Source organism: Pseudophryne corroboree, chromosome 5, assembly GCF_028390025.1.
Source record: "Pseudophryne corroboree isolate aPseCor3 chromosome 5, aPseCor3.hap2, whole genome shotgun sequence".
NCBI classification, from domain to species: Eukaryota; Metazoa; Chordata; class Amphibia; order Anura; family Myobatrachidae; genus Pseudophryne; species Pseudophryne corroboree.
The window spans coordinates 648,208,733-648,235,717 of NC_086448.1; the positions used below are offsets into that span (position 1 = coordinate 648,208,733).

The following is a 26,985-nucleotide window of genomic DNA, read 5'->3' on the forward strand; positions in this document are numbered from 1 at the left end:
GGCCTAACTCAGACCTGATCACAGCAGCAAAATTGTTAGCTAATGGGCAAAACCATGTGCACTGCAGGGGGGGGGGGGGGGGGCAGATATAACATGCTGAGAGAGTTAGTTTTGGGTGGGGTGTATTCAAACCGAAATCTAAATTGCCGTGTAAAAATAAAGCAGACAGTATTTACCCTGCGCAGAAACAATAAAACCCACCCAAATATGACTCTTCTGCACATGTTATATCTGCAGTGTACATGGTTTTGCCCATTAGATAAGAAATTTGCTGCTGCGATCAGGTGTGAATTAGGCCCATAGTGTGGTGATAACCTAAGTTACAGAGGGTAATTAAAAAGATGGGCTGGGTAACATGACATTGCTGCATATGGGACTGGTAGTGGCACATGGAAAACTAACAGTAAACCGCCAAGTACACACACATCAAGTATTTTTATAAAAACAATTCAAATTCATTTAAGCAAATTATAATAAATTAAGACAAAAATTGTAAAAACATTACATTTGTTTACTCAGACTTGATAAAACTTTTAATGTACATTATTTTAGATTGTTAACATAAGTAACCAACAAGTAGTATATTATGACCCTCAATACAGCCTATTATATGCAATAAAACGCTTTAAAACAGCAAATATGGTGTATGTTTTATTCTATTTACAATACATTTGTTATAAATATAATACATCATTTATTGAAAAGCATACTTTTAATCATATAGAGGAGATCAACTGAACGGTTAAAGTTATATAGTAAAGTGAATAACTAAACGTGAATGACAATGGTATGGTTGGGGAAATTAGTGCATTCAGTATTGAAATGAATCAAACTGTTAACAAAATACGATGCAAAATATCCATTAGAGTTAGCTTCTGTTTACACACAATAAGTGTAAGTAAATTGTAAAACACTCCCAAACAATTCTAGCTATGTCTGGAAAGAAACCTTGGAAAACCAAAATGACAATGCCTCACATGAATGTGTTTAAAGATAATAGTTATATTTAATTCAAAGAGCTTCTGAACATCTGAAACCAAATCGATTTGATTTAGTATGAGGAATCGTTTTTTCCTTGGTAAAATTAAAATGAATTGACTGTACAGAGCAGGTAGGTAATCTGTCTGTTCCAAGTTGCATAAAGGAATATGAAGTTGGCAGTCTAAATGTTTACTACTGGATCCTATGGAATCTCTTGCGCATTAGACATTGGAGGAAGAACGTGTTAAATGCTCCCAACATCCCAAAACATTGGATATTTGATAATTAAACACATGTATTTGATCCATATGCCGTAGGATAAGAAGTAAGCAGTCAAATGCTATTTATGACTATCAGTGCTGGCATGGAGTTCTGCTGATTGGTTTCGAACAGAGTGACTTGGTTAGCCAGCTTGGCAAACACTCTTGGAGTCCCCAGGTTGTAGATTCCGGTGTGGACAAAACAAGCTTTGAGATGCAAACTGAACACTTCGTGGCTTTTCAGTTGAAATTTGTATTGTGTCTGCCCCAACCAAGTAAAAGAACCATGGACTTCCAACGCTTCAGGGCTGAAGAAGAACAAAGAAAAAAGCATTACAAAAATAACTTATGTTAAACACCATGTTTATAATGTTAAAGGGAACTGCAGTTTCTCTCTTAGTAATATAGTTTCTTGACTTTACACCAAATTCCCAGGTTCATTATAAATTCTTACACCCTCAACAGTCATGTGCTAATGCTGTACTCTAAAAACCCACTTCATAAGCCTGCTCTTGTGCTGCTGCTTCTACTTCCTACTTTTCTACCTAATCAATAAGGACCTGTTATTAAATAGGTTGCCAGGAGTTTTCTTTTCTTATACAGGCCAAATTACTGTGTTCTCCTTAAAAGTCCCCTCCACTGTATTCAAAATAAAGATCCACATGTGTTTATTTAGTTTGATCAAAATAAAATGAACTACTTACACCTGAAGGCAGCTCTATGAATAAAAAACTGACACAAGACATTATTATAAACTTACCTTGTTGTCTTATGTCTTAGATCAATAATGACATCAACTTCTGCCTCAGAACTATTGGATAGCACAAGCGTGACTGGAACTAAACAAAGACTGTAACAACAAAGCAGAAAGTGTTCACACAGCCAGGTATGTATTAATGGATTTTTGTTTGAGATCATGTACGTCTAAGGAACTATGGAAATAATTATTTTGTAATGTCTAATCTCTAGTATATATTTCTATAGCATTTGTTATTTGCAAGCAGACGGCATACAATATTCACAAAATCTGTCTTTTACACACGTTTTCTCTAATGTACAGTCAGTTTCTATATAAACCCCCCCCCCCCCCCTCCCCTCCTTTTTCCCATTGTCACATCCCTGTCCTTATATTTTTCAACCCAATCAGAACCACCAATACTTCCAGTCACCACATTCCATAACACAGCCCTCACCTTTTCACGATTCTCTATCCACTCACAGTTATTTCCTTACACACCAACCTACACTTTAACACCTATTCATCAATAAAATCAATATCTGGTCTGGTATAAACAAAGACCATATATTAAAAGTAACAGCAACAAAACATCCAAGATAAAAAATTATTTGTGTTTAAAAATCATTTTAGTTAGCCCCCCCTTTTTTATAAACCTTTTTTCCATGTTTAAATGGATTTTAGCACTATCCCAGCAGTTCCTCATTATGATCATTATTTACTTATACTCCTATTTATTTTATAATACTCCAAGCGCTTTTTACAATTCTTAAAACTAAAGTTCACAAATTACATGTATTTATACTAATTAACTTCCTCTCTAAACATCCCCTGCATATGTCTGTATAAACAAAGCAGGAGACAGTTTACATTATGACGTCAGTCCCAGCTGGTCCGCTTTCACACACGCCTCCACACACACCTCTGTGTCTGGTAGGCTGGTCCTCAGCATAAGTAAGGCGGCTGTGAGCTCTGGGAGCAGGCGATCAAGCTCCCAGAGCGAAACGTACGTCACTTCCGGTCCCGGTGTCCGAACTTCCGGTCGCTCGGACCGCGGACATCGGCTCCACAGCTCCAAGTTCAGCATACCCTCTCCCTGGCTGGAAACCTCTACCTACAACTGCAGGACACTTCAGGCCTCACACTGCCCACCAATGCATGCAGGCATTAAGGTTTGAGCCGCACACAGTGAGGCACTTTCTTTTCAACTTCCACCAGGGGGGACTCCTATACAGGAACAGCATAACTATTCCTCCACTGTGTCCAAACAATTCAGGGGCACAGTGGGAGGTAGCATTTATCCTTTACGTAGATCAATTAACTGCATTAGCTGTGAATACCTGAGGTGCCCAGCTCAAGGGTGTCTGTTCTCCCCTTTCTTTCCAATTTTTTTTTCATTTTTCTTTATACTATGATTCTCAGTGCAACAAACACTATTTGCTTATTTGGAAAAACGGCCTCCCCCTATGCAATCTGAATGTCTAGTATTAATATTATGTGATATCTGGCCATAGGAACATTCAGCATTTGTATAACATTGTTGTTTTTTTTTGCTTATTATACATATCCAGCTCAGGGGATCAATCCCTGTTGAATTATCATATTTTCTATGATTGGTCTTTTTTTCTTTTTCTTATTCAGCATCACAACCATTAGAAAAATATGATTGTTTGATATCCAGTCACAGGAACATTCAGTATATGCTTTAAGAGAATATATTTTTTGCTCTTTTGTGATATAACAATAGGAGTTTCATATGGGGCAACAAACACCCATTAGAATACGGTGTGGTTTTTCATTACACAGAATCATTTATATTTCATTCAGGGGATTATTCCCTGTCAGACTATCATATCCATAAAATCTGCCTGGAGTAACCGCACACTGGAATTGATTGCACATGCTGGAGATTTACTCACCTACGGTCAAACCGCACTGAGTATGCCCAATCTCGTCTGATCTTGGAAGCCATACACTGCAGGGCCTGGTCAGTACCCGGTTGGGAGACCACCAGGGAATACTAGGTACCGTAGGTATTTTACTCTCACATCATTTGAGTCTTTCCAGTTTTCTGTGCAGTCCCAGACATTGAATTTTCACTAATATTTAATTCTGATATTCTGACATGGGATAGCTGAACCCAATGGAGCAGGTTTACTCCCACAAAGATTTTTTCAATCCAAAATTGGAGTAATTTTTGGATCATTAAGGGATTAAACATATTTTCGCCTTTCTAATTTTTATCGCCCAAAATTTGTAGCAATTATCTATATTCGCTTTCTCCCTTTTATCAAGTATATCTCAATAAAAGTTAAGTATTAATATACTCATATTTTCATAATTCATCACTTTCTTATATTTTTTCTAAGTGTGCCCTGGAAAAGGCATATAGCTGCTTTTGTCTTTTGCTCTTTCTTAAGACCACTTTTTCAATATAGTTTCTATATACAGACCATGTATTCTTATTATATCAGCATGCACATTTATCTATTTGCTCAGTGTTACAAGTCTCTGACACAGACTTTACTATTAAACTACAGAACTGGGTGCTGATAAAACATTTTTGCTAATAATAATCACTATTTGAAAAGCAATGTAAAGCACAATAAGGAACATAAGAGTCAAGAACTAACACATTGGTGTAAAAGTATGCTGTCAGATACTTGTATGGAAAAGCCCAGAAACATATCAGCAGAAGGTATATGATCTGCAGGTGTGGTATACGTGACCTTCAGCATACCGGCGCCAGGATCCCTTCAGCAGAATCCCGGCGGGGGGTGGCGAGTGCAGCAAGCCCCTTGCGGGCTCGCTGCGGGCTTGGTTCTATTCCTACTCTATGGGTGTCGTGGACAGCCACGAGTGGGAATAGTCCCTGTTGGTCGGCATGCCGACCGTCGGCATTGTGAGGGGGCGGTTATGTGACATTCGGTCTCCCGACCGCCGGTCACATAACTACATCCCATGATCTGCAGCTACTCCAAGCTAAACACATTTGTCCTGTTCTTCCCATGTGGAACTGCGGGGCAATTTAATGAGTACTTTATAACTGTCTGTTCCCTTAGTTAATGTTTAAATAACTGAAATTATTACTATTAGCGCAGCCCTTGCACAAAAACAATGATTAGACCTTGAACATGATGTTTTTGTCATGTACCTTTTCTGATGGAAAGGATGATTATAAGATTCTGGGTAGTGAAGGCTGGCTTTTATTAGATTGGAGAGCTGCTCTGGCGATGGTCTCACGGTTACAGCCGTATTTTCTGACCGATTAAATTTCAGCAGAACCATTTCCGGCTGCTCCTATTTGGCATGAGAAAAAAAAAAAAAAAAAAAAAGGATAATTAATATGGTCACTTGTCTTTAATCACCAGCCAAGGAAATACAACACAGTTAGTTTGTTTTGTGACTAAGAAAACCATGCAGCTCCATCGGTTATAATATCAGGAGACTTGTCGTGTTAATAACAGCAGCAGAAAAGTTCTACAAAAGTTTAATAAATTTTAAATAATAGAACATGATTGGATGGAGATGAAACAGCAGGCAAAAGTAAGATATTCATGAATCCCAAGTTACGGAGAAGGACAGGGAATATAGAGGATGCTCCACATAAACTCCATTTTATAGCTGCCCCATATCTTTGGGAGAGTTTCTTGCAACAAGGGAGCAGTGGGCTTAGGGCCTGATTCAGGTTTGTTAGCAAAGCAAAAAAGCACACTAATGGGCAAAACCATGTGCACTGCGGGGGGGGCAGATGTAACATATGCAGGGAGAGTTAGATTTGGGTGGGTTATATTGTTTCTGAGCAGGGTAAATACTGGCTGCTTTATTTTTACACTGCAATTTAGATTTCAGTTTGAGCATACCCCACCCAAATCTAACTCTTTCTGCACATGTTACATCTGCCCCCAGCTGCAGTACAACATGGTTTTGCCTATTTGTATGCTTTTTTGCTTTGCTAACAAACCTGAGTCAGGCCTTTACTCCAATATTCAGCAATTTAACATGTGAACACAAGTATGATTATTACACAGATGACTTGGAAATGTGAGAGGATCACCTGCTTTTGCGGAGAAGACAATACTTCTGTCCCAATTGTGTGCAGAGTCACATGATGTTGGCCTTCTAAAATTAACTGCTTGTTATCTTCAATGACATATGCCTGGAAAAGCAAATAATGATATAGTCTGTGAGTCTTATGCATACAAGACACTAGAACATTATATCAAATCCATAAAAAAAAACAAATCACAAACCCAGTGTGGTCAGATAAATACAGAAAACAAAGAAACATATGTTTATTGTGCTTTATATCTGGGTGTATGCTGCCTTCCTTTTTTGTTACCAGTAACAGGCTGAACACATGGTAAGACAGTAAAGCTGGAAAATGAGAAGTGGTATAGAGCTCATTAAGCACACTGTAGATGAACCCTTACAGACCAAGGAACTGGAGTAGTTATACAGTAATTGTACGCCGTGATCTCTCATCATCCCCCTACAGAAGGTTACCATGCTGGAGGACTGTAATTCTCTAATTGAACAATGACTGACCACCTGGAAGGCTTGCTTATAAAAATAAGATTTTACTCACCGGTAAATCTATTTCTCGCAGTCCGTAGTGGATGCTGGGGACTCCGTAAGGACCATGGGGAATAGACGGGCTCCGCAGGAGACTGGGCACTCTAAGAAAGATTTAGTACTACTGGTGTGCACTGGCTCCTCCCTCTATGCCCCTCCTCCAGACCTCAGTTAAGGAAACTGTGCCCGGAAGAGCTGACATTACAAGGTAAGGATTTTGGAATCCAAGGTAAGACTCATACCAGCCACACCAATCACACCGCATAACTTGTGATAACATACCCAGTTAACAGTATGAACAACAACAAAGCATCAACCACAGATGCCAACATAACATAACCCTTTATTAAGCAATAACTATATACACATATTGCAGAAAGTCCGCACTTGGGACGGGTGCCCAGCATCCACTACGGACTACGAGAAATAGATTTACCGGTGAGTAAAATCTTATTTTCTCTAACGTCCTAGTGGATGCTGGGGACTCCATAAGGACCATGGGGATTATACCAAAGCTCCCAAACGGGCGGGAGAGTGCGGATGACTCTGCAGCACCGAATGAGAGAACTCCAGGTCCTCCTCAGCCAGGGTATCAAACTTGTAGAATTTTGCAAAGGTGTTTGAACCCGACCAAGTAGCTGCTCGGCAAAGCTGTAATGCAGAGACCCCTCGGGCAGCCGCCCAAGAAGAGCCCACTTTCCTTGTGGAATGGGCTTTTATCGATTTTGGATGCGGCAATCCCGCAGCAGAATGAGCCTGCTGAATCGTGTTACAGATCCAGCGAGCAATAGTTTGCTTTGAAGCAGGAGCACCCAGCTTGTTGGATGCATACAGGATAAACAGAGAGTCAGTTTTCCTGACTCCAGCCGTTCTGGCCACATAAATCTTCAAAGCCCTGACTACATCAAGCAACTTGGAATCCTCCAAGTCAAGAGTAGCCGTAGGCACCACAATAGGTTGGTTCAAATGAAATGATGACACCACCTTCGGCAGAAATTGTGGACGAGTCCGCAATTCTGCCCTGTCCACATGGAAAACCAGATAGGGGCTTTTACATGACAAAGCCGCCAACTCTGAAACACGCCTAGCCGAAGCTAAGGCCAATAGCATGACCACCTTCCACGTGAGATACTTTAGCTCCACGGTCTTAAGTGGCTCAAACCAGTGGGATTTCAGGAAACCCAACACCACGTTGAGATACCAAGGTGCCACTGGTGGCACAAAAGGGGGCTGAATATGCAGCACTCCCTTAACAAACGTCTGAACCTCAGGAAGAGAAGCCAGTTCTTTTTGAAAGAAAATGGATAGGGCTGAAATCTGGACCTTTATGGACCCCAACTTCAAGCCCATAGTCACTCCAGACTGTAGGAAGTGCAGGAACCGGCCCAGCTGGAATTCCTCTGTAGGGGCCTTCCTGGCCTCACACCAAGCAACATATTTTCGCCATATACGGTGATAGTGTTTTGCTGTCACGTCCTTCCTAGCCTTTATTAGCGTAGGAATAACTTCATCCGGAATGCCTTTTTCTGCTAGGATCCGGCGTTCAACCGCCATACCGTCAAACGCAGCCGCGGTAAGTCTTGGAATAGACAGGGCCCCTGTTGCAACAGGTCCTGTCTGAGAGGCAGAGGCCATGGGTCCTCTGTGAGCATTTCTTGCAGTTCCGGGTACCAAGTCCTTCTTGACCAATCCGGAACAATGAGTATTGTTCTCACTCCTCTTTTTCTTACGATTCTCAGCACCTTGGGTATGAGAGGAAGAGGAGGAAATACATAGACCGACTGGAACACCCACGGTGTCACTAGTGCGTCCACAGCTATCGCCTGAGGGTCCCTTGACCTGGCGCAATACCTTTTTAGCTTTTTGTTGAGGCAGGATGCCATCATGTCCACCTGTGGCAGTTCCCATCGATTTGTAATCTGCGTGAAGACTTCTTGATGAAGTCCCCACTCTCCTGGGTGGAGGTCGTGCCTGCTGAGGAAGTCTGCTTCCCAATTGTCCACTCCCGGAATGAACACTGCTGACAGAGCTTGCACGTGATTCTCCGCCCAACAAAGAATCCTGGTGGCTTCCGCCATCGCCACCCTGCTTCTTGTGCCGCCCAGGCGGTTTACATGAGCCACTGCGGTGATGTTGTCTGACTGAATCAGCACCGGTTGGTTGCGAAGCAGAGGCTCCGCTTGACTCAGGGCGTTGTATATGGCCCTTAGTTCCAGGATATTTATGTGCAGACAAGCCTCCTGGCTTGACCACAACCCTTGGAAGTTTCTTCCCTGAGTGACTGCCCCCCATCCTCGGAGGCTCGCATCCGTGGTCACCAGGACCCAGTCCTGTATGCCGAACCTGCGGCCCTCGAGAAGGTGAGCACTCTGCAGCCACCACAGAAGAGACACCCTGGCCCTGGGGGATAGGGTGATCAGCCGATGCATCTGAAGATGCGATCCGGACCACTTGTCCAACAGATCCCACTGAAAGATCCTCGCATGGAACCTGCCGAAGGGAATGGCTTCGTATGATGCCACCATCTTTCCCAGGACTCGCGTGCAGTGATGCACCGACACCTGTTTCGGTTTTAAGAGGTCTCTGACTAGAGTCACGAGCTCCTGAGCCTTCTCCGCCGGGAGAAACACCTTCTTCTGGTCTGTGTCCAGAATCATGCCCAGAAAGGGCAGACGCGTCGTAGGAATCAGCTGCGACTTTGGGATATTCAGAATCCAGCCGTGCTGTTGCGACACTTCCTGAGAGTGTGCTACGCTGATCAGCAACTGCTCTCTGGACCTCGCCTTTATGAGGAGATCGTCCAAGTATGGGATAATTGTGACTCCTTGCTTTCGAAGGAGCACCATCATTTCCGCCATTACCTTGGTAAATATTCTCGGTGCCGTGGAGAGCCCAAACGGCAACGTCTGGAATTGGTAATGACAGTCCTGTACCACAAATCTGAGGTACTCCTGATGAGGTGGATAAATGGGGACATGCAAGTAAGCATCCTTGATGTCCAGAGACACCATAAAATCCCCCTCTTCCAGGCTTGCAATGACCGCTCTGAGCGATTCCATTTTGAACTTGAATCTTTTCAGATAAATGTTCAGGGACTTTAAATTCAATATGGGTCTGACCGAACCGTCCGGTTTCGGTACCACAAACATTGTGGAATAGTATCCCCTTCCCTGTTGAAGGAGGGGAACATTTACCGCCACCTGCTGGAGATATAACTTGTGAATTGCCGCTAACACTACCTCCCTTTCCATGGGGGAAGCTGGCAGGGCCGATTTGAGGTAACGGTGAGGGGGCATCACTTTGAATTCCAGCTTGTATCCCTGAGACACAATCTGTATAGCCCAGGGATCCACCTGTGAGCGAACCCACTGGTGTCTGAAATTTCGGAGACGCGCCCCCACCGCTCCTGGCTCCACCTGTGGAGCCCCAGCGTCATGCGGTGGATTTAGCAGAAGCCGGGGAGGACTTCTGTTCCTGGGAACTAGCTGTACGGTGCAGCTTCTTTCCTCTACCCCTGCCTCTGGCAAGAAAGGATGCACCTCTGACTTTCTTGCTTTTTTGTGATCGAAAGGACAGCATTTGGTAATACGGTGCTTTCTTAGGCTGTGAGGGAATATATGGCAAAAAATTTGACTTCCCAGCCGTAGCTGTGGAAACCAGGTCCGAGAGACCGTCCCCAAACAATTCCTCACCCTTGTAAGGTAAAACCTCCATGTGCTTTTTGGAGTCGGCATCACCTGTCCATTGCAGAGTCCACAGGACCCTTCTGGCAGAAATTGACATTGCATTTATTCTAGAGCAAAGTAGGCAAATGTCCCTCTGGGCATCCCTCATATATAGGACAGCGTCTTTTATATGCCCCAGGGTCAGTAAAATAGTATCCTTGTCCAAGGTATCCAGTTCCTCGGACAGATTATCTGTCCATGCTGCTACAGCACTACACATCCAGGCCGACGCAATTGCCGGCCTCAGTAGAGTACCTGAATGTATAAACAGACTTCAGGATACTTTCCTGCTTCCTATCCGCAGGATCCTTTAGGGAGGCCGTATCCTGTGACGCAGGGCCACCTTCTTAGATAAGTGTGTCAGAGCTTTGTCTACCCTAGGGGAGGATTCCCAGCGCATCCTGTCCGTTGGCGGAAAAGGGTACGCCATAAGTAACCTTTTGGAAATCAGCACTTTCCTATCAGGGGAATCCCACGCTTTTTCACATAACTCATTTAACTCATGTGAAGGGGGAAAAGTCACCTCTTGCTTTTTCTCCCCAAACAAATAAACCCTCTTGTCAGGGACAGGGTTTACCTCTGATATGTGCAATACATCCTTCATTGCTATAATCATGTAGCGGATGGCTTTAGCCATTTTAGGCTGCAATTTTGCATCGCCATCGACACTGGAGTCAGAATCCGTGTCGATATCTGTGTCAACAATTTGGGATAGTGAGACCCTGACGGCCTCTGCGCTGTAGGATCAGGCATGGGCTGAGACCCCGACTGTCCCAAGGCATCAGCTTTATCCAACCTTTTATGCAAGGAGTTTATATTATCATTTAACACCTTCCACATATCCATCCAATCAGGTGTCGGCGCCGTCGGCGGAGACACGTCATTCATCTGCACCTGCTCTGCCTCCACCACATAGCCCTCCTCGTCAAACATGTCGACACAAGCGTACCGACACACCACACACACAGGGGATGCTCTATATGAGGACAGGACCCCCACAAGGCCTTTTGGAGAGACAGAGAGAGAGTATGCCAGCACACACCCCAGCGCTATATAACCCAGGAATTACACAGTAACTTAGTGTTTACCCAGTAGCTGCTGTATATATGATTAATGCGCTAAAATTATGTGCCCCCCCTCTCTTTTTACCCTCTTTCTACCGTGAGTCTGCAGGGGAGAGCCTGGGGAGCTTCCTCTCAGCGGAGCTGTGGAGAGAAAATGGCGCTGGTGAGTGCTGAGGAAGAAGCCCCGCCCCCTCAGCGGCGGGCTTCTGTCCCGCGATTTTGTGTAAAAATAATGGCGGGGGCTCATGCATATTACAGTGCCCAGCTGTATATATGCTGCTTTTTGCCAGGAGTTACTCAATTGCTGCCCAGGGTGACCCCCCCTGCGCCCTGCACCCTACAGTGACCGAAGTGTGTGGGTTAGTGTGGGCGCAATGGCGCACAGCTGCAGTGCTGTGCGCTACCTCATATGAAGACAGGAGTCTTCTGCCGCCGATTTTGACGTCTTCTTGCTTCAACCCGCCGGCTTCTGTCTTCTGGCTCTGCGAGGAGGACGGCGGCGCGGCTCCGGGAACGGACGACCAAGGTTAAGTTCCTGTGTTCGATCCCTCTGGAGCTAATGGTGTCCAGTAGCCTAAGAAGCGCAACCTAGCCGCAGTTAGTAGGTTTGCTTCTCTCCCCCCAGTCTCACGTAGCAGAGAGTCTGTTGCCAGCAGAAGCTCTCTAAAAATAAAAAAAACCTAACTAAAATACTTTCTTAATAGCAAGCTCAGGAGAGCTCACTAAAATGCACCCAGCTCCTTCCGGGCACAGATTTTAACTGAGGTCTGGAGGAGGGGCATAGAGGGAGGAGCCAGTGCACACCAGTAGTACTAAATCTTTCTTAGAGTGCCCAGTCTCCTGCGGAGCCCGTCTATTCCCCATGGTCCTTACGGAGTCCCCAGCATCCACTAGGACGTTAGAGAAATACAGTGTTTGGATTAGTTGTTTTCAGGCTAAAATTGAACAACGTACTTAACGTCAGAGGTAGGCAGCCCTGGGTACTCTAGGGTGTTTATAGGATCATTACCTCTCCTACTAGGGTTCACTGCTCCCCTCCTACTCCCTCTCTCATAAGGGAGAGTTTTTGGCAGTGTAGGCCCTCTACAAACTGAAGAACCCAAGTGTGGCCTGCAAAGCCTGGGCCTCTGGTGAGTGAAGCATGCCACAGCTAGCCCTGCTCACAATCAGCTAGCCCTGCTCACTGGTTGACAGTCATTAGGTCGACCACTATTGGTCGACATGCACTAGGCAGACATGGTCATTAGGTCGACATGAAGAAGGTCGACATGGGTTTTTCACTTTTTTCCTTTTCTTCATTTTTTGAACTTTCACACTTTACGATCCATGTGGACTACGATCAGGAACGGTAACCTGTGCCGTGCAGAGTACAGCGGTAGCAGAGCAAGGTACCTTGCACGAAACATGGCGAGAGAAGCAAGCCATGCGAGGGGACGCAGTGCAGTAATTGGGGTTCCCCGTCACTTTATGAAGAAAACGACACAAAAAAAAAAAAAAACCTCATGTCGACCTTTTTCCCTTCCGACCTAATGCATGTCGACCTAATGACTTTGGACCTAAATCTTGTGGACCTAATGACCCATACCCCACATGGGTATAACAATCCAAGTCACAGTACAACCCATTGTACAATGAGGTGCTGTGTGCTGCTCATATTATCCTCCTTCATAGAGGATATGTTTTATAAGGCAAAGTAATATTAAAGGCGTACTTTCCGTCATTAAGAGACTTGGTATTGGTGGACTACAAGTCACAGAAGTAACTTTAGGTGTGAGGAATAACTGTTCATGCAGGTATCTTAGAAATGTACCAGAAAATGACAATTACTCAAGGACCTAGGACATACCACTTGTGATTAGATTGGAATTGGAATTTGGAATTTGGTTTTATTGTCATTAAATATTCAACGCATGAACAATCAATGAAATTTTCATGTAAGCAAAAAAAAACAAACACCACAGAATATGTATAACAGAAGAACAATACCATAAGATACTTTAAAAGAGCCATAAGGACATAATAACACATAGACAGATACAACAAACCTATATACATTTACAACCATTAAGCATTGTTATAGCCCTAGGAAAAAAGCTATCTTTCAGCCGGCTGGTCTTACAAAATATCGATCTATAGCGGGAATTTGAAGGAAGCAGAGTAAACATCCCATAATTAGGATGAGTCGCATCACCCAGTATACTCCCAGCCTTCGCAAGGAGCCTCTTCTCATAAACAGACTGAATACTGGGCAATCGTAAACCAATTATCTTGCCAGCAGTTTTCACAATTCTTTCCAACGACTTACGCTCTATAATACTACAATTTCCAAACCAGGCTAAAATACCGTAAGTAAGAACACTCTCGATAATACATGAATAAAAGTTAATTAAAATTACCTCTTTTATACCTGCTGATCGCATCTTTCTAAGAAAATATAAACGCTGTTGAGCTTTCTTTGTAGCAGCATTAACATGAGAATTCCATGACAAATCATTGGATATAGTCAAGCCTAAAAATCTAAAAGATGTAACAATCTCCACCTCTTATCTATAACTAGGGGACCAAAAATATACCTATTTTTAATTCTAAAATCGATAATCATCTCCTTAGTCTTTTTGACATTAAGAATCAAATGATTTTCTTGACTCCACTCCTTCAACCTACCTACTTCAGATATAAATTGTGAGTCATCATTTCCACCAATGAGACCCACGATGGCAATATCGTCTGCAAGTTTGATTATATGCACAGTATGACTTTGAGACGCAATCGTAGGTAAACAAAGAATAGAGTAACGGACTCAACACACATCCCTGTGGGACACCAGTGCTAATCATTACCTCACTAGTAATTTTATTATTAGTCCTGACTGTCTGTTAGAAAATCAAAAATCCATCTGCAGACAAAACTGACCAAACCTAGCTGAGTCAGTTTATTAACTAAAGAAGTGGGAATAACAGTGTTAAAAGCCGAACTGTAGTCTACAAATAAAATTCTTACGGAGGAATTCTTATTTTCTAAATGGGTGAGCACGTGGTGGAATAAAGTGGCACATCTCCACGCCCTTTCATCATTGTCAGCACTTTTCAGGGCCATACTGTGCTCAGTGCACACATTCTATCTATTCAGTCAGTGCTCGCCAATATACAAAACAGCTGTTATGTCTGTGTGGTTTGGTAAATAACTAGGCATGGTCATTTATGATCTGGAGTAAAACGACAGCAACAATGAAGCAGTACAATATGATAAGTGCATGTATCCCCAGATCATCTATCAATACATTGGAAAAGCGTATGTTAGGGACTTACCTTCCACAATATTATCATGTTAAGGTTTACTTCGCTGCACTTCTGTATCAACCGAATGGCTTCATCCGGTGTAGATTTTGCAGATGTGTCTGTATTAGGATGCTGACTTTTCTTAACACATAAGTAGCTTAGAAAGAAAAAGTCTGCACATGGAGTGGTTGAGCTAATTATCTGTAAAATAACATGTGAATAGATTTAGATTTACATTTCTCAGACAAAACAAATAAATAAAAGTAAGGCTTCACTAAGTGTCAGAGAGAAGACCACATGCAGCACAGTGCCATACTGTAATACGTTTCTTCCATGTCCAACACCTGACTGCTAAATGACGCTGCTTTGTACAGTGCTGACCTGAATGCGGTCATACCCAGCGCATAGTGCTCGGCTGGGAGAGGTATTGGTAGCTAGCTATATCAGCAGTGAGGCAGCAGTGTGCTTACTGCAGAACAACATCTGCGCACATATTTTTACACACCACTAAGAATAAAGTAAAAATAGCCACCACCTATAAACTGGGTGCACGTGGTTTTCCTTTTAAGCCTGACACTACGGTGGCGATGCTTTTGATTCAGTGACATGGCAACAGTCTTTAAAGAGTTTTATTAACAGTGAAACAATGTTTTGTGCTGGCCAATGGGCAGCCTCAGGCAACTGTGGAATGCTGTGAAACTGGACCAAGGTTACAAAGTTGTGTTGAACTGTGTGGAAAAATAATGTAGAAATCTTCAACAAAAGTCATACCTGTTCTTCTCCGAAAACAATGTCACCAAAGGTGTATATGTCAGATGTCTTTTCCACATCTAAAATATTATAAATACACACACATTATACATACAACACATGCATGCTAGACTAATCAACATATATCAATTACAGAGGTAAACTGAACACTATGAAATTAATGAACAAAATGACTCCCCATTACAAACACAAGATGAGAGAAAAAACAGATCTGTATCTCACACCAAGTTCTGCTGTATGTTCACCCTGGTTTTTAGGGAACAACTATGAGTAGTGTGTGTAAAATTAACACCAGCTTTTTGTATTCTAGAAATCATCTCTCATAAGTGTAACAGCTGTGTTGGATCATTTTAGGATGTGCTGCACATGAGTTGGTATTACTATGTGCCATGTTATACGAATCCCTGCTTATTAAAGAGCTATCTAAATTGTATTGATTCAGATGTCAGATGTTTTGATAACGTATCTCTGATGATTCAACATTCTACACCTGTCCCATTCCTACAACAACGGTACATGGCACATTACTATACCAGCACATTGATCTCTCATATGTACTGTATATTATGCTATGGACAATTACAAGCGTGCAATGTAGATTCAGCTCTAAATCACTCAAATTAATAATTATTTAAAAGAAAATATTACCTTACCTAGGAAGGAAGATTTACACCTAACGGCTTTGAAGCACATTTTGGCTCTCTCTCTGCTGGTTAGTTTAGTATCTAGTGATAAAACACACAAACATGCCACAACATGATATATTATTCCTATATATAAATGTGCTGAAATACATGAATATATTCACATTGTATATTTATGTTCTGTCAATAAGGACGGCAGTTATCCCAAACATATCTTTTTCCAACTATGCACTCTACATACCGTTATTAATTAAAAATGATAAATAGGAGTTATACAAGATTTATGAGGCGGATTCAAAGTCACATGCAAATTGGCCAATGGGGCTGCATTCCATGCTTGGAAATAACGGCGGAATTCGCATGAATTCAGAATTGACAGCATTTAAGCAGCTCTCTGCCCCTATTCATCTGGTTGTGAAAGCAGCGGTCATCACCTTTACTGAGCATTTGCACTGGGTTGGGTATGGCTTACCGGCGGCCAGGATCCTTGTGGTCAGCATCCAGACGCCAGGATCCAGGCCGCAGAATGCCAACAGGGGGGTGTGCGCTCGCCACAGGTTCTATTCCCACTCTATGGGTGTTGTCGGAATAGTCCCTGCTAGTCGGCACGCCGACTGTTTGTACAATGGCCTCCCCTGTGTATGTGCAAGTTAAAACAGAGCATGAAGGGCGTATATTCTGGTTAGAGCTTTTGAGCATAATAACTGGATTTTGGTGCTTACCAGTAAATCTCTTTCTCTGATTGCACAGGAGACACTGAAGACTTAAGACTGTGGGGTATAGATGGTGGTAGATTGGAGCTGGCATTTTAAGAATTTAGAGGTGTGACTGGCTACTCCCCGTCTATGTCCCCCCTCCAGAGCAGTTAGAGAAACGGAGCCCGAGGAGAGACGGGAAGAACACATGACAGAGAAGGAGGTGAAGAAGAAACAGCAGCATAACGTAACCATGTGAAAAGATAAACACAAACTGTAAAAACAGTCACCATAAACACTACTCACTATGGCAGGAAATAACAGCGCAGGGTGGGCGTCCAGTGTCCCCTGTGGAATCGGAGAAAGGGATATACCGGTAAGTACCAAAATCCAGTTTTCTCCTTCATCCGCTAGGGTAGTGGTTCTCAAGTACCCTCAACAGTTCATGTTTTCCAGGTCACCTAGCAGTTGAACAGGTGTATTCATTACTCACTGACACATTATAACAGACCCACAGGTGGAGCAAATTATTTTACTTGCAATCCTGTGAGGAGACCTGGAAAACATGACTGTTGGGGGTACTTGAGGACCGAGGTTTAGAACCACTGCACTAGGAGACACTGGAGGCTTAAGACCGTGGGGATGTCCCAGAGCTCCCTTTTTGGGTGGGAGCGCTGAGAAGCCTGCACAACAGCACGGCCAAACTGAGAGGCCAAAGCTGCAAAGGTGTCAAACCGGTGAAACTTATATTTTTCTTATTGAAGCATTTGATGAAAACATAAGCATTTATGTTTAAAGAAAGCTGTGCATATGATGAAGTACATCAGAGGTTCCAAAACATTGTACCAAGGAGTCAAGATACATATGAGAATTACAAACACGTCACACAATATAAAATAAATAACATAGGAAGGCTCAGGAGTCATGGATGGCAGATTAAAATTGTCAAAAAGAGATGGGAGGACCTTGAAGGAAATCTCTAGTTTCGTACCATATAATGTTACGGAAGCATTGGACAATGGCCTCTTTGTTGGGTCTAGGTAGAACTTCTATGAAACTTTCCCATGTGGTTAAATTATTTTTAGTACTAGACTCTTTTTGAAGGGAGGCCTCTAACCAATCCATATGGCAAATAAAGAATAATTTATTTTTTTGAGGTTCGTGTCATATAAGTTGGTGATGCTTTTGGGGAGAACAATACCCAGGTATGGAAGCCTCTGTTTAATCCAGTTTAAAGATAACTGTGCGGCCCATGTTGGACGGTAAAAGACTCTTTTTAGATAAAAGGCTTGTGACCCTATCAATCAGGTCTAATAAAGGTTTTAAGAAATGTTTAGGGTTTGACAAATAAATAAGGACATCATTAGCGAATGCTGTGATTTTTACTTTAGCAATCCCAATGTTTATTCCACGTAAAATAGGCCAAGATTCAATTATTCGTAGCAGGGGATCAAAGGATAAATTAAATAATAAAGGGGAGAAAGGACAGCCCTGACGGGTACCTCTGGTCATTACAATCGGATCACTTCTTGTCCCATTTATCAAAAGAGAGGTGGTTGGAGAACTATAATTTTTTTTTTTACCAGGTAATGAAATGATGCCCAAACTTTTTGGCCAAAAGAACATTAAATAAAAAGAGCCAGGACACCCTTTCAAAAGCTTTTTGAGCGTTGAAGCTCAAAAGCATATTAGGGGAATTGGGGTTAGTGTTAGCTACTACTATGGATGCTATTGCCGTACAAATCCCTTTGACCGATTGTCTTCCACGAATAAAGCCTAATTGGTGTGATGAGACTAAAGAGGAAGAAAAAGACTGTATTCTGTTGGAAATTATCTTCGAAAGGATTTTAAAATCTACGTTTAATAGAGTGATGGGATGGTAAGATCCGAGCAATGTTGGGTCTCGGTCCGGTTTTGGGATCAGAGAAGTAAAGGCCCCATTAAAAGAGGGGAATGAAGGGTTTTTGTTTTTTTTATGTATGAAACGGTATAAATTCTACTAAGGTTGGGGTAATATCTAGGTTTAACATTTTAAAATACTCTCCCGAAAAACCATCGGGTCCAGGGGTTTTACAAGTATGAAGAGAAGAAATTATGGAGCTAATTTCCAGGTCAGTTATATCCGAATCTAGAAAATCAATTTGATCAGGAGTTAGGCTAGGCAGCCCAGCTTCTCTTATTATGCGTCTATGGATTCCGGGGTCGATGGTGTGGCAGTATATAAGTTACAATAGTATTCATGAAAAGCTTTTGATATTTCAGGGTTTTCACTAGTAAAGGAGATCAATCGGTTTTCCGTACACAGACTATATGGTTTTTGCGTTTGTGTTTTAGTGAGGTAGGCCAATAGACGTCCAGGCCTGACTCCCCATCTATAATATTTGTTTTTCGTAAAGTCCAGTCGCTGTTGCGCCTGAGATAGTAAAAAATTATCAAATAAGAATTTAGCCTGATTATAAGCAACTAACCACTCTTCCGTGGGGTCTGCTACATACATAGAAAAAGTGTTTTGTAGTGTAGCGGAGAGAGAATCATATTGTTTTTTCTGCGCTTTATTGCGGCTGGACACCTACGAAATAACATGGCCTCACATTACAGATTTTGAGGCTTCCCAAAAAAAGGACAGGGTTGTCCCAGTGAGCAATATCCACATAGTCCAGCCAGTGACATTTAAGATAATCACAAAATTGTTCTGAATGATACAAATATGTAGGGAATTTCCAAGTGCGATGACTAGGGCCCGAGAATTCAATGGGAGCATGATAAAAAAAATCATGATTTCAGCAATATTTGCAGAACGTACTTACGTGACTAGACTGTCAGATATCAAAAAGTAGTCTATACGAGAAACCAATCGAACACCTGAGTGATATGTGAAGGACCTATCTGATGGGTGAAAAAGTCTCCAGATATCCGTCACCTGTAGTCCCAAGGCGAACTTATTAAGCACATTCCATAAAGAAGAACATAAAGAAGATGGAACCGGAGATTTGTCTAAGACCGGATCCTTGACAGTATTGAAATCTCCCACGATTATCAGGGAGAATATCTCACGTTGCTGTAGCAGTTGAATCAGAAATTCCGATACTTGGGTATTAGGGGCACAGATGTTCAGTATAGTGTAAGGAGTATTACCAATTTTAACATCTATCAATATGTGTGGGTGTAGGAAATTGGCGCTGGAAGGGAGGTGGGGGAGTGAAGCTGATGGTTCAGCTGGGAGATTATGGTTTTAAATGAGCAAAATGAATACTTATCTGAATGATTTCTCTGTAAGTTTCTGGACCTTTAGGGGGAGATATCTTTCCTCCAGGAACCGTGAGGTCATACGCCGTAGAGGTATGGAAAACACAAATGAAGGATTTTTTGAGTTGAAAATCCTCATTAAAAATATATGCGTTTTGTAATGACAAATATGAGAGGTTTTCAGGTAAGATGATCGTACCTCACTTACACAAAGTGAGTGAGGTATACAGCATATAAAGGTTTCTTTTACATGCAAATAGGTGGCGTACCTAACTTACAATAAAGAATAGTGACATAAACACATCATGGTATCTTTGTATGCTGAGCTGCATACCGGTACTCACTGAAAGATGCGTATTTCGTCTGCACATCAAGGTATCTTTATCCAAAGCGTGTTCTTATTAAGGCACCCATGTATGTAAAAAAGGGATTTATTGAATAAAAACAAAAGGGTTTACACACGGAGGGAATATTGACCACAGGGAAGGAGAGCTGCCAGACAGGGGAACTTGTAGGACCATCAAAAGACAGAGCCACCAGGCCTGGTACCAAAAGGACTTAAAAAATTAATCTAGACGGTCGTACCTTTCCCCAGTCGTGCAGATAGCAATCCAAGTGACAAGAATCCTCTTCCCAGCCAACGCTTTTTCGAGATAACTCTCTTTATCAAGGCTGGTTTGTACATTCCAAATGGTGCATATTTATAGTGATTCACTATCCCTTTTTTACATACTTTGTGTAAGTGAGGTACGATCATCTTACCTGAAAACCTCTCATATTTGTCATTACAAAACGCATATATTTTTAATGAGGATTTTCAACTCAAAAAATCCTTCATTTGTGTTTTCCATACCTCTACGGCGTATGACCTCACGGTTCCTGAAGGAAAGATATCTCCCCCTAAAGGTCCAGAAACTTACAGAGAAATCATTCAGATAAGTATTCATTTTGCTCATTTAAAACCATAATCTCCCAGCTGAACCATCATCAGCTTCACTCCCCCACCTCCCTTCCAGCGCCAATTTCCTACACCCACACTCCTTTTTTCAAGCTCTATCTTTTTGGATTATTTTTGGGATTAATCCAGTGGTGTAAGGGAGAGGCAGCAGGTCTTTTCACTCATCAGGAGCGCCTCTATCTCTCTGCCAAATTTTTGTTTCCAATCTATCAATATGTATCTACCATTGGGATAAAGAACCGTATCCAATACTGTATAAGAAAGACGTTGTAAAAAAAAAAACAGCAACGCCTCTAGTTTTATTAGTATAAGACGCTAAAAAAATCACCCAGCCATCTAGCCCTAAGGAACGACTCATCTCCAGCCCTCCAGTGGGTTTCCTGTAACACTACAATATCAGGGTCAAACCTTTTAAGGTGAGAGTACTTTTTGACGTTTAACGGGAGAGTTAAGACCCCCGACATTCCATGAGAGACACTTGACTGAGTCAGTAGGAGAAGAGTAGGGTAATGATTGTGTTATGCGCCATTATCCAAGCCCAATTTTAGTCTCGCAAGATTCGTTGGTAGGTTTGATCAGGAAACGGTGGAATCCTCCATCCCAGCGAGTGGGGGACAGCCCTCTGGTCAAATCTATGACTCCATTTTCCCAAACCATATAGGTCATAGTACAAGTACATAATAACAAGAAAAGGAAGTGTAAACCTCTGAATGTACAGTGCTAAATAATGGGGCAAATGTATTAACCTGGAGATGGCATAAGGAAGTGATAAACCAGTGATAAATGCAAGGTGATATACGCACCAGCCAATCAGCTCCTAACCGTTATTTTACATATTAGAGCTGATTGGCTGGTGCGGATATCACCTTGCATTTATCACTGGTTTATCACTTCCTTATGCCATCTCCAGGTTAATACATCTGCCCCAATGTGTGTAGAAAAGAGGATTTTGGTACTTACCGATAAATCCATTTCTCTGAATCCTCTACTGGACACTGGAGCATTCTGAGACAGTAGGGGTGTGAAGCTTGCAACCGGAGGTGTGGCACAATCTAAAATTAGCATTGTCTGCACAGCCGACTCCTCCCCCTTCACATCCCTCCTCCCTCAGTTTGGAAAATTTGACTGAGAGAATAGGACATGATACTAGAGCACCAGATGAGGAACCGAACCGTACAACATCGCAAACAGCATCCCAGAAACCCTTAATCGGAAAACCAACGCTGTTTGTACGAACTGCGTAAACCAGAACTTTAAACACAGCAGGCCGACAGCACCGAGGCGGGCGTCCAGTGTCCCCTAGAGGATTCAGAGAAATTGATTTATCGGTAAGTACCAAAATCCTCTTTTTTCTTTCATCCACTAGGGGACACTGGAGCATTCTGAGACAGTAGGGGACGTCCCAAAGTTATCCCCCAGGGATGGAGGGCTGTCGGTGGCCTGCAAAACGAAACGTCCGAACTTAGAATCTGCGGACGTAACGGTATCAAACTTGTAAAAGTTCGCGAACGTGTAGGCTGAGGACCACGTCGCCGCTCTGCAAAGTTGAGTAGAGGAAACACCTCTGGCCGTCGCCCATGAGGCACCCACTGAACGGGTGGTATGTGCACCCGACTGAACTGGAACCTGTATTCCACAGGAAATATAAGTCAGCCAAATGGCCAGTCTAATCCATCCAAAGACTGCTTAGATGCTGGCAAACCCTTCTTAGGCCCATCCTACAAAATCACACAACTGGTCTGACTTTCTGAAGGACGACGTAACTTGCACGTATATCCGTAAAGCTCGGACAACATCCAAGGACACGTCCCCATCTGTGAGACCCTGGAAAGATGGGACCACAATTGGCTAGTTTACATGAAACCCCGAAACAACCTTAGGAAAGAAATCTGCTCTTGTACAGAGTTCTGCCCAATCCTCATGAAAAATTAAAAAGGGACACTTACACGATAAGGTGCCCAACTCAGAAACCTGCCTGGCCAAAGCCAAGGCAGGCAATAATGTGACCTTCCAAGAGAGATATTGCAGGTCTGTTCTTGCTAACGGCTCAAAAGTATGTTATTACAAAAAGTCCAACACCATATTTAAGTCCCATGGTGCAGTAGGATGACGAAAAGGGGGCTTCAGAACCCCTTGGAAAACGATTTGAACCGCTGGCAAGGATGCTAACCGCTGTTGAAATAGGATGAGAGAGCCGAATCTTGAACCTTCAGAGAGCTCAGCCTCAGTCCTACATCCAGACTGGCCTGAAGAGTAGAAGTCCAGATAAGTGGAAGTTCTCCGAATTCCACCCACGGTCTTGACATCAGTCCATGTACCACTGCCAAATCTTGCAGTAGTGCATGGCTGTTACCGGCTTTCTAGCGGCAAACATCGTAGGAATGGCAGTTTGTGGCATTCCTCTGTTCCGTAAGATCCGGGTTTCAATAACCATGCCGTCAAACGCAGCTTGTGCAGGTCTGTGGAACGGTCCCTGAGACCGCATGTCCTCTCTCTGAGGTAACCGCCAAGGATCTTCCGCTAGCAAACTCGCAGGTCTGAATACAAACTTCCGCGCGGCCAAGCTGGTGCGATTAGAATCGCCCACACTCGCTCTCGTTTCAACCTTGTCAGGACCCTGGGTACAAGGGGGAAGGGTGGAAAAATGTACACCCTCCTGTAACACCAAGGAAGTGTTAATGCGTTCACTCCGTCTGCTGCTGGATCTCTTGTCCTGGACACATATCTGGGCAGCTGATAGTCTTGCCGAGACGTCATGAGGACCCTTTGAGGTAGACCCCATCTCCTCACCACCATGTCGAAAATACGTGGGTGTAGGCACCACTGTCCCGGATGCCTGTCCTAGCGACTGAGATAATCCGCTTCCCAGTTCTCCACACCTGGAATGAGAGGATGACGTTTCGCCTGTCTGCCCCCAACAAGATCTTTGTGGCTTCCGTGAACGCCATCCTGTTCTTTGTTCCTTCCTGACGGCTTATGTAAGCCGCCGTCGTGACATCATCCGACTGTATGTTTAAGTGTTGACTCAGGACCAGGTCTTCGGATAAGAGAAGCGCATTGTAAATAGCTCTCAGTTATAGATTGTTAATGGGTAGTGTGCGCTCCTGTAACGTCCATCTGCCCTGAAACTGATGTTTGTGTAGGACGGCACCTCAATCTCTGAGACTGGCGTCCGTTGTCAGGATCCTCCAAACCCAAATGCTGCATTCTCTTGCCTGCTGTGAGACTCTGGTGCAACGACCACCAAATCAAGGAGGTTCGTATGCGCGGTGGAAGTCGGATTCTTTGACGTAGAAGCCAGTGCGAACCTGCTCTCTTAGCAATGAGGGTCATCTGGAATGGTCTGGAATAAAGTCTGCCGTACTGGAGAGCGTTGAACGATGCCACCAACTTCCCGAGAAGTTGCACACAAAGGTGTAGAGAAACAGTCTGTGTCCGTAGTACCTGAGCCACGAACCGCTGTAGGTCCTGGATCTTGCTCTCTGGTAGGAAGACTCTCAATTGTACCGTGCCCAATATGAGACCGAGGAATTGAATCCGTTGGGTTGGTATGAGACTATTTCTGGAAGTTCACAATCCACCCATGTCGAATGAGAAATTGATGAGATGTCCGAGCATCGTTTATCAGCTGTTCCTGAAAGGAGGCCTTGATGAGTAGATCATCTAGATAAGGTATTATCGTGACCCCCAACAGTCTCAATCCTGCAACCAATATCGCCATGACCTTCGTAAGGATTCTCGGAGCAGACGACAGACCGAATGGTAGGGCTCTGAATTGGTAGTGATCCTTCACCAGTGCAAACCTTAAGTAAGCTTGGTGAGGAGTTCAAATTGGGATATGCAGGTATAAATCCTTTATGTCCATGGATATCATGAACTCGTCTCATTCCAAACCCGCAATGACTCCGGCTTTGGCACGACAAAAAGATTGGAATAGAACCCCGTTCCTCTTTGAGAGGCAGGAACTGGAATAATGACCTCTGACTGTAGCCATTTTTGGATCGCTAGCAGTAGGGCTTTTATTTTCTGAGGGCACCGAGGCAATCCCGTTGTAAAAAAATGGACTGTGAAGTCTCTGTTGAAAATTCAGTTTGTACCCTTGGGAGGTAATGTTGTTTAGACAAAGTCCTGGTGAGGTTTTGGCCCAGATGTCCCGAAAACCCTCCAGACGCGCACCCACCAAGGGGGACACCAGGTAAGCTGGGAGACCGTCATGCTACGGTCTTGTCAGCAGGTAAATCCTGCTTTCTGGTATTTGCCTGTGAACGGCCTCTACCTCTAGCTCCACGTGTACCGAAACCTCTTCCTCGGGCACGAAAGGACTGCGATCTAAATGAATGAAACGCTGGTCCCGAATAACCTCTCCTAGCCTGTAGAGCAGCTCTCGTAAAAGGAGTAGGTAAGAAAGGCGGATTTCCCTGCTGTAGCCTGCGAAATCCACTTGTCTAACTCTGGACCGAAAAGCATCTCTCCCCCAAAAGGGGATGTATTCTACCGCCTGCTTGGCATCAGAGTCTCCTTACCATTCTCTGAGCCATAAAATCTGTCTAGCCTATATGGCCGATGCAGAGATGCGCAATGCTATCCTGCTAATATATTTTGAGGCTTGACACAAGTATGAAGCAGATTCTTCGAATGTGTTCCGCCAGTTGGGCAATCTTTTCTAAGCTATTTTCCTCTTCAATAGCCTGTACAATACATCCAGACCATGCTCCCATGGCCTTGCTGACCCAAGCACAGACGATCGCAGGTGTCTGTGCCGCACCTGCAGCTACGAAAATTTACTCTAAAGCTGTGTCAACCTTACGATCTGTTTAAAAATCGGTACATTAGGTATTGGCAAGATTGTTTTCTTCTACAACCTTCCTAGGGGAGTATCCACTACTGGTGGAGTCTCCCACTTATCCATTACACCCTTAGGTAGGGGTAAGTTACTTGAAACCTTTTCGGAAATTGAAAGCGTTTGTCAGGTCGTTTCCAAGCCTCCTCCATTTGAGATTGGAGGGATTTAGGAATGGGAAACACTGCTGAACGCGGCTTTTGGGATTCGAACAAGTCGAATTCTTTCGGCTCCTTTAAAGTGCAGGATCTCCTTCACCGCATAAATGAAGGACTCAAGACCTGCGATTGCCGTCTCTTCTGGAAAATCGGCGTCTAGTTTAGAATCAATTAACCCACCTTCTTGTAACTGCCTTGCGCACATTCGTTTCTGTGCAGGCGGCGTTAACCTGATGAGAGATTCCTCCATCGTCTTAAAGAATCCCGCAGCCCATTTCGATTGCTGCTTGCGTGATTCTGCCATCTCCTTGGAGATTCTATTTGCTAGGATGTCATGACCTAGCGAGAGCACTGCTCTCAGGTGGAGCGTTCTTGTCTAAGCAGGAGTCGCCCACCCCGGAGCTGCCAACCCACGTGCTCTTCTTGTTACATTTCCTACTAACAGAGCAGGGCCTGGATTTCTTGGTTGGTGCTTTAGACTTACTTACTTACTTACTTTACTTTATTGTCATCAATAGTTCAATGAACAATCAACGAAACTAAAAAGCAAGCATATACAGAGACCATAAGAACAGAACGAAAAGAGCACTCCTGAACCCAAGACATTCCCAATTGTCAATTTATCTCGGTCCTATCTGGTTTAACATGTTTATTGCTTTTGGGAAAAAACTACCCCTTAACCGGTTAGTCCGACAAAGAATAGAACGGTAACGCCTATTAGATGGCAACACAGAAAACATCCCCCCATTTGGATGAGATAGATCTCCCAAAATACTTCTCACCTTAGTGAGGAGCCTTTTTTCATATATATCCTGAATACAGGGCAGGCTGACTCCAATTACTCTACTTGCAGTTTTAACCACTCTCTGAAGGGACTTACGTTCTACGGCAGTACAGTTCCCAAACCATACCATAATCCCGTATGTGAGGACACACTCTAAAATTGCTGAATAAAAGTTTACTAAAATCTCCTTACGTATTCCCGCCATACGCATTTTCCTCAATAAGAACAAGCGTTGTTGGGATTTTTTAACAACACATCGTGTATGGGTAC

At 43.4% G+C, this 26,985-nt stretch overlaps 1 protein-coding gene and 1 pseudogene across 7 annotated transcripts in view; one reads left to right on the forward strand and one right to left on the reverse strand.

The window, feature by feature from the left end:
- Positions 1–638: 638 nt before the first annotated feature.
- TRAPPC8 (trafficking protein particle complex subunit 8) overlaps positions 639–26,985 on the reverse strand; it is a 324,404-nt gene continuing 298,057 nt past the window's right edge. For 4 of the 7 annotated variants that reach the window (XM_063923649.1, XM_063923654.1, XM_063923653.1 and 1 more), the window contains 8 exons: positions 17,036–17,077; positions 16,044–16,115; positions 15,391–15,449; positions 14,650–14,820; positions 6,035–6,136; positions 5,132–5,277; positions 2,002–2,091; positions 639–1,549 (listed from right to left, as the gene is read on the reverse strand). In XM_063923649.1, coding sequence (XP_063779719.1) covers positions 1,315–1,549; positions 2,002–2,091; positions 5,132–5,277; positions 6,035–6,136; positions 14,650–14,820; positions 15,391–15,449; positions 16,044–16,115; positions 17,036–17,077 — 917 coding nt within the window. In that variant the 3' untranslated portion in view covers positions 639–1,314. The remainder of the gene's footprint in view (positions 1,550–2,001; positions 2,092–5,131; positions 5,278–6,034; positions 6,137–14,649; positions 14,821–15,390; positions 15,450–16,043; positions 16,116–17,035; positions 17,078–26,985) is intronic. The other 3 variants (XM_063923651.1, XM_063923655.1, XM_063923656.1) reach the window with 1 other exon arrangement.
- LOC134929927 (5S ribosomal RNA) lies at positions 3,895–4,013 on the forward strand (annotated as a pseudogene).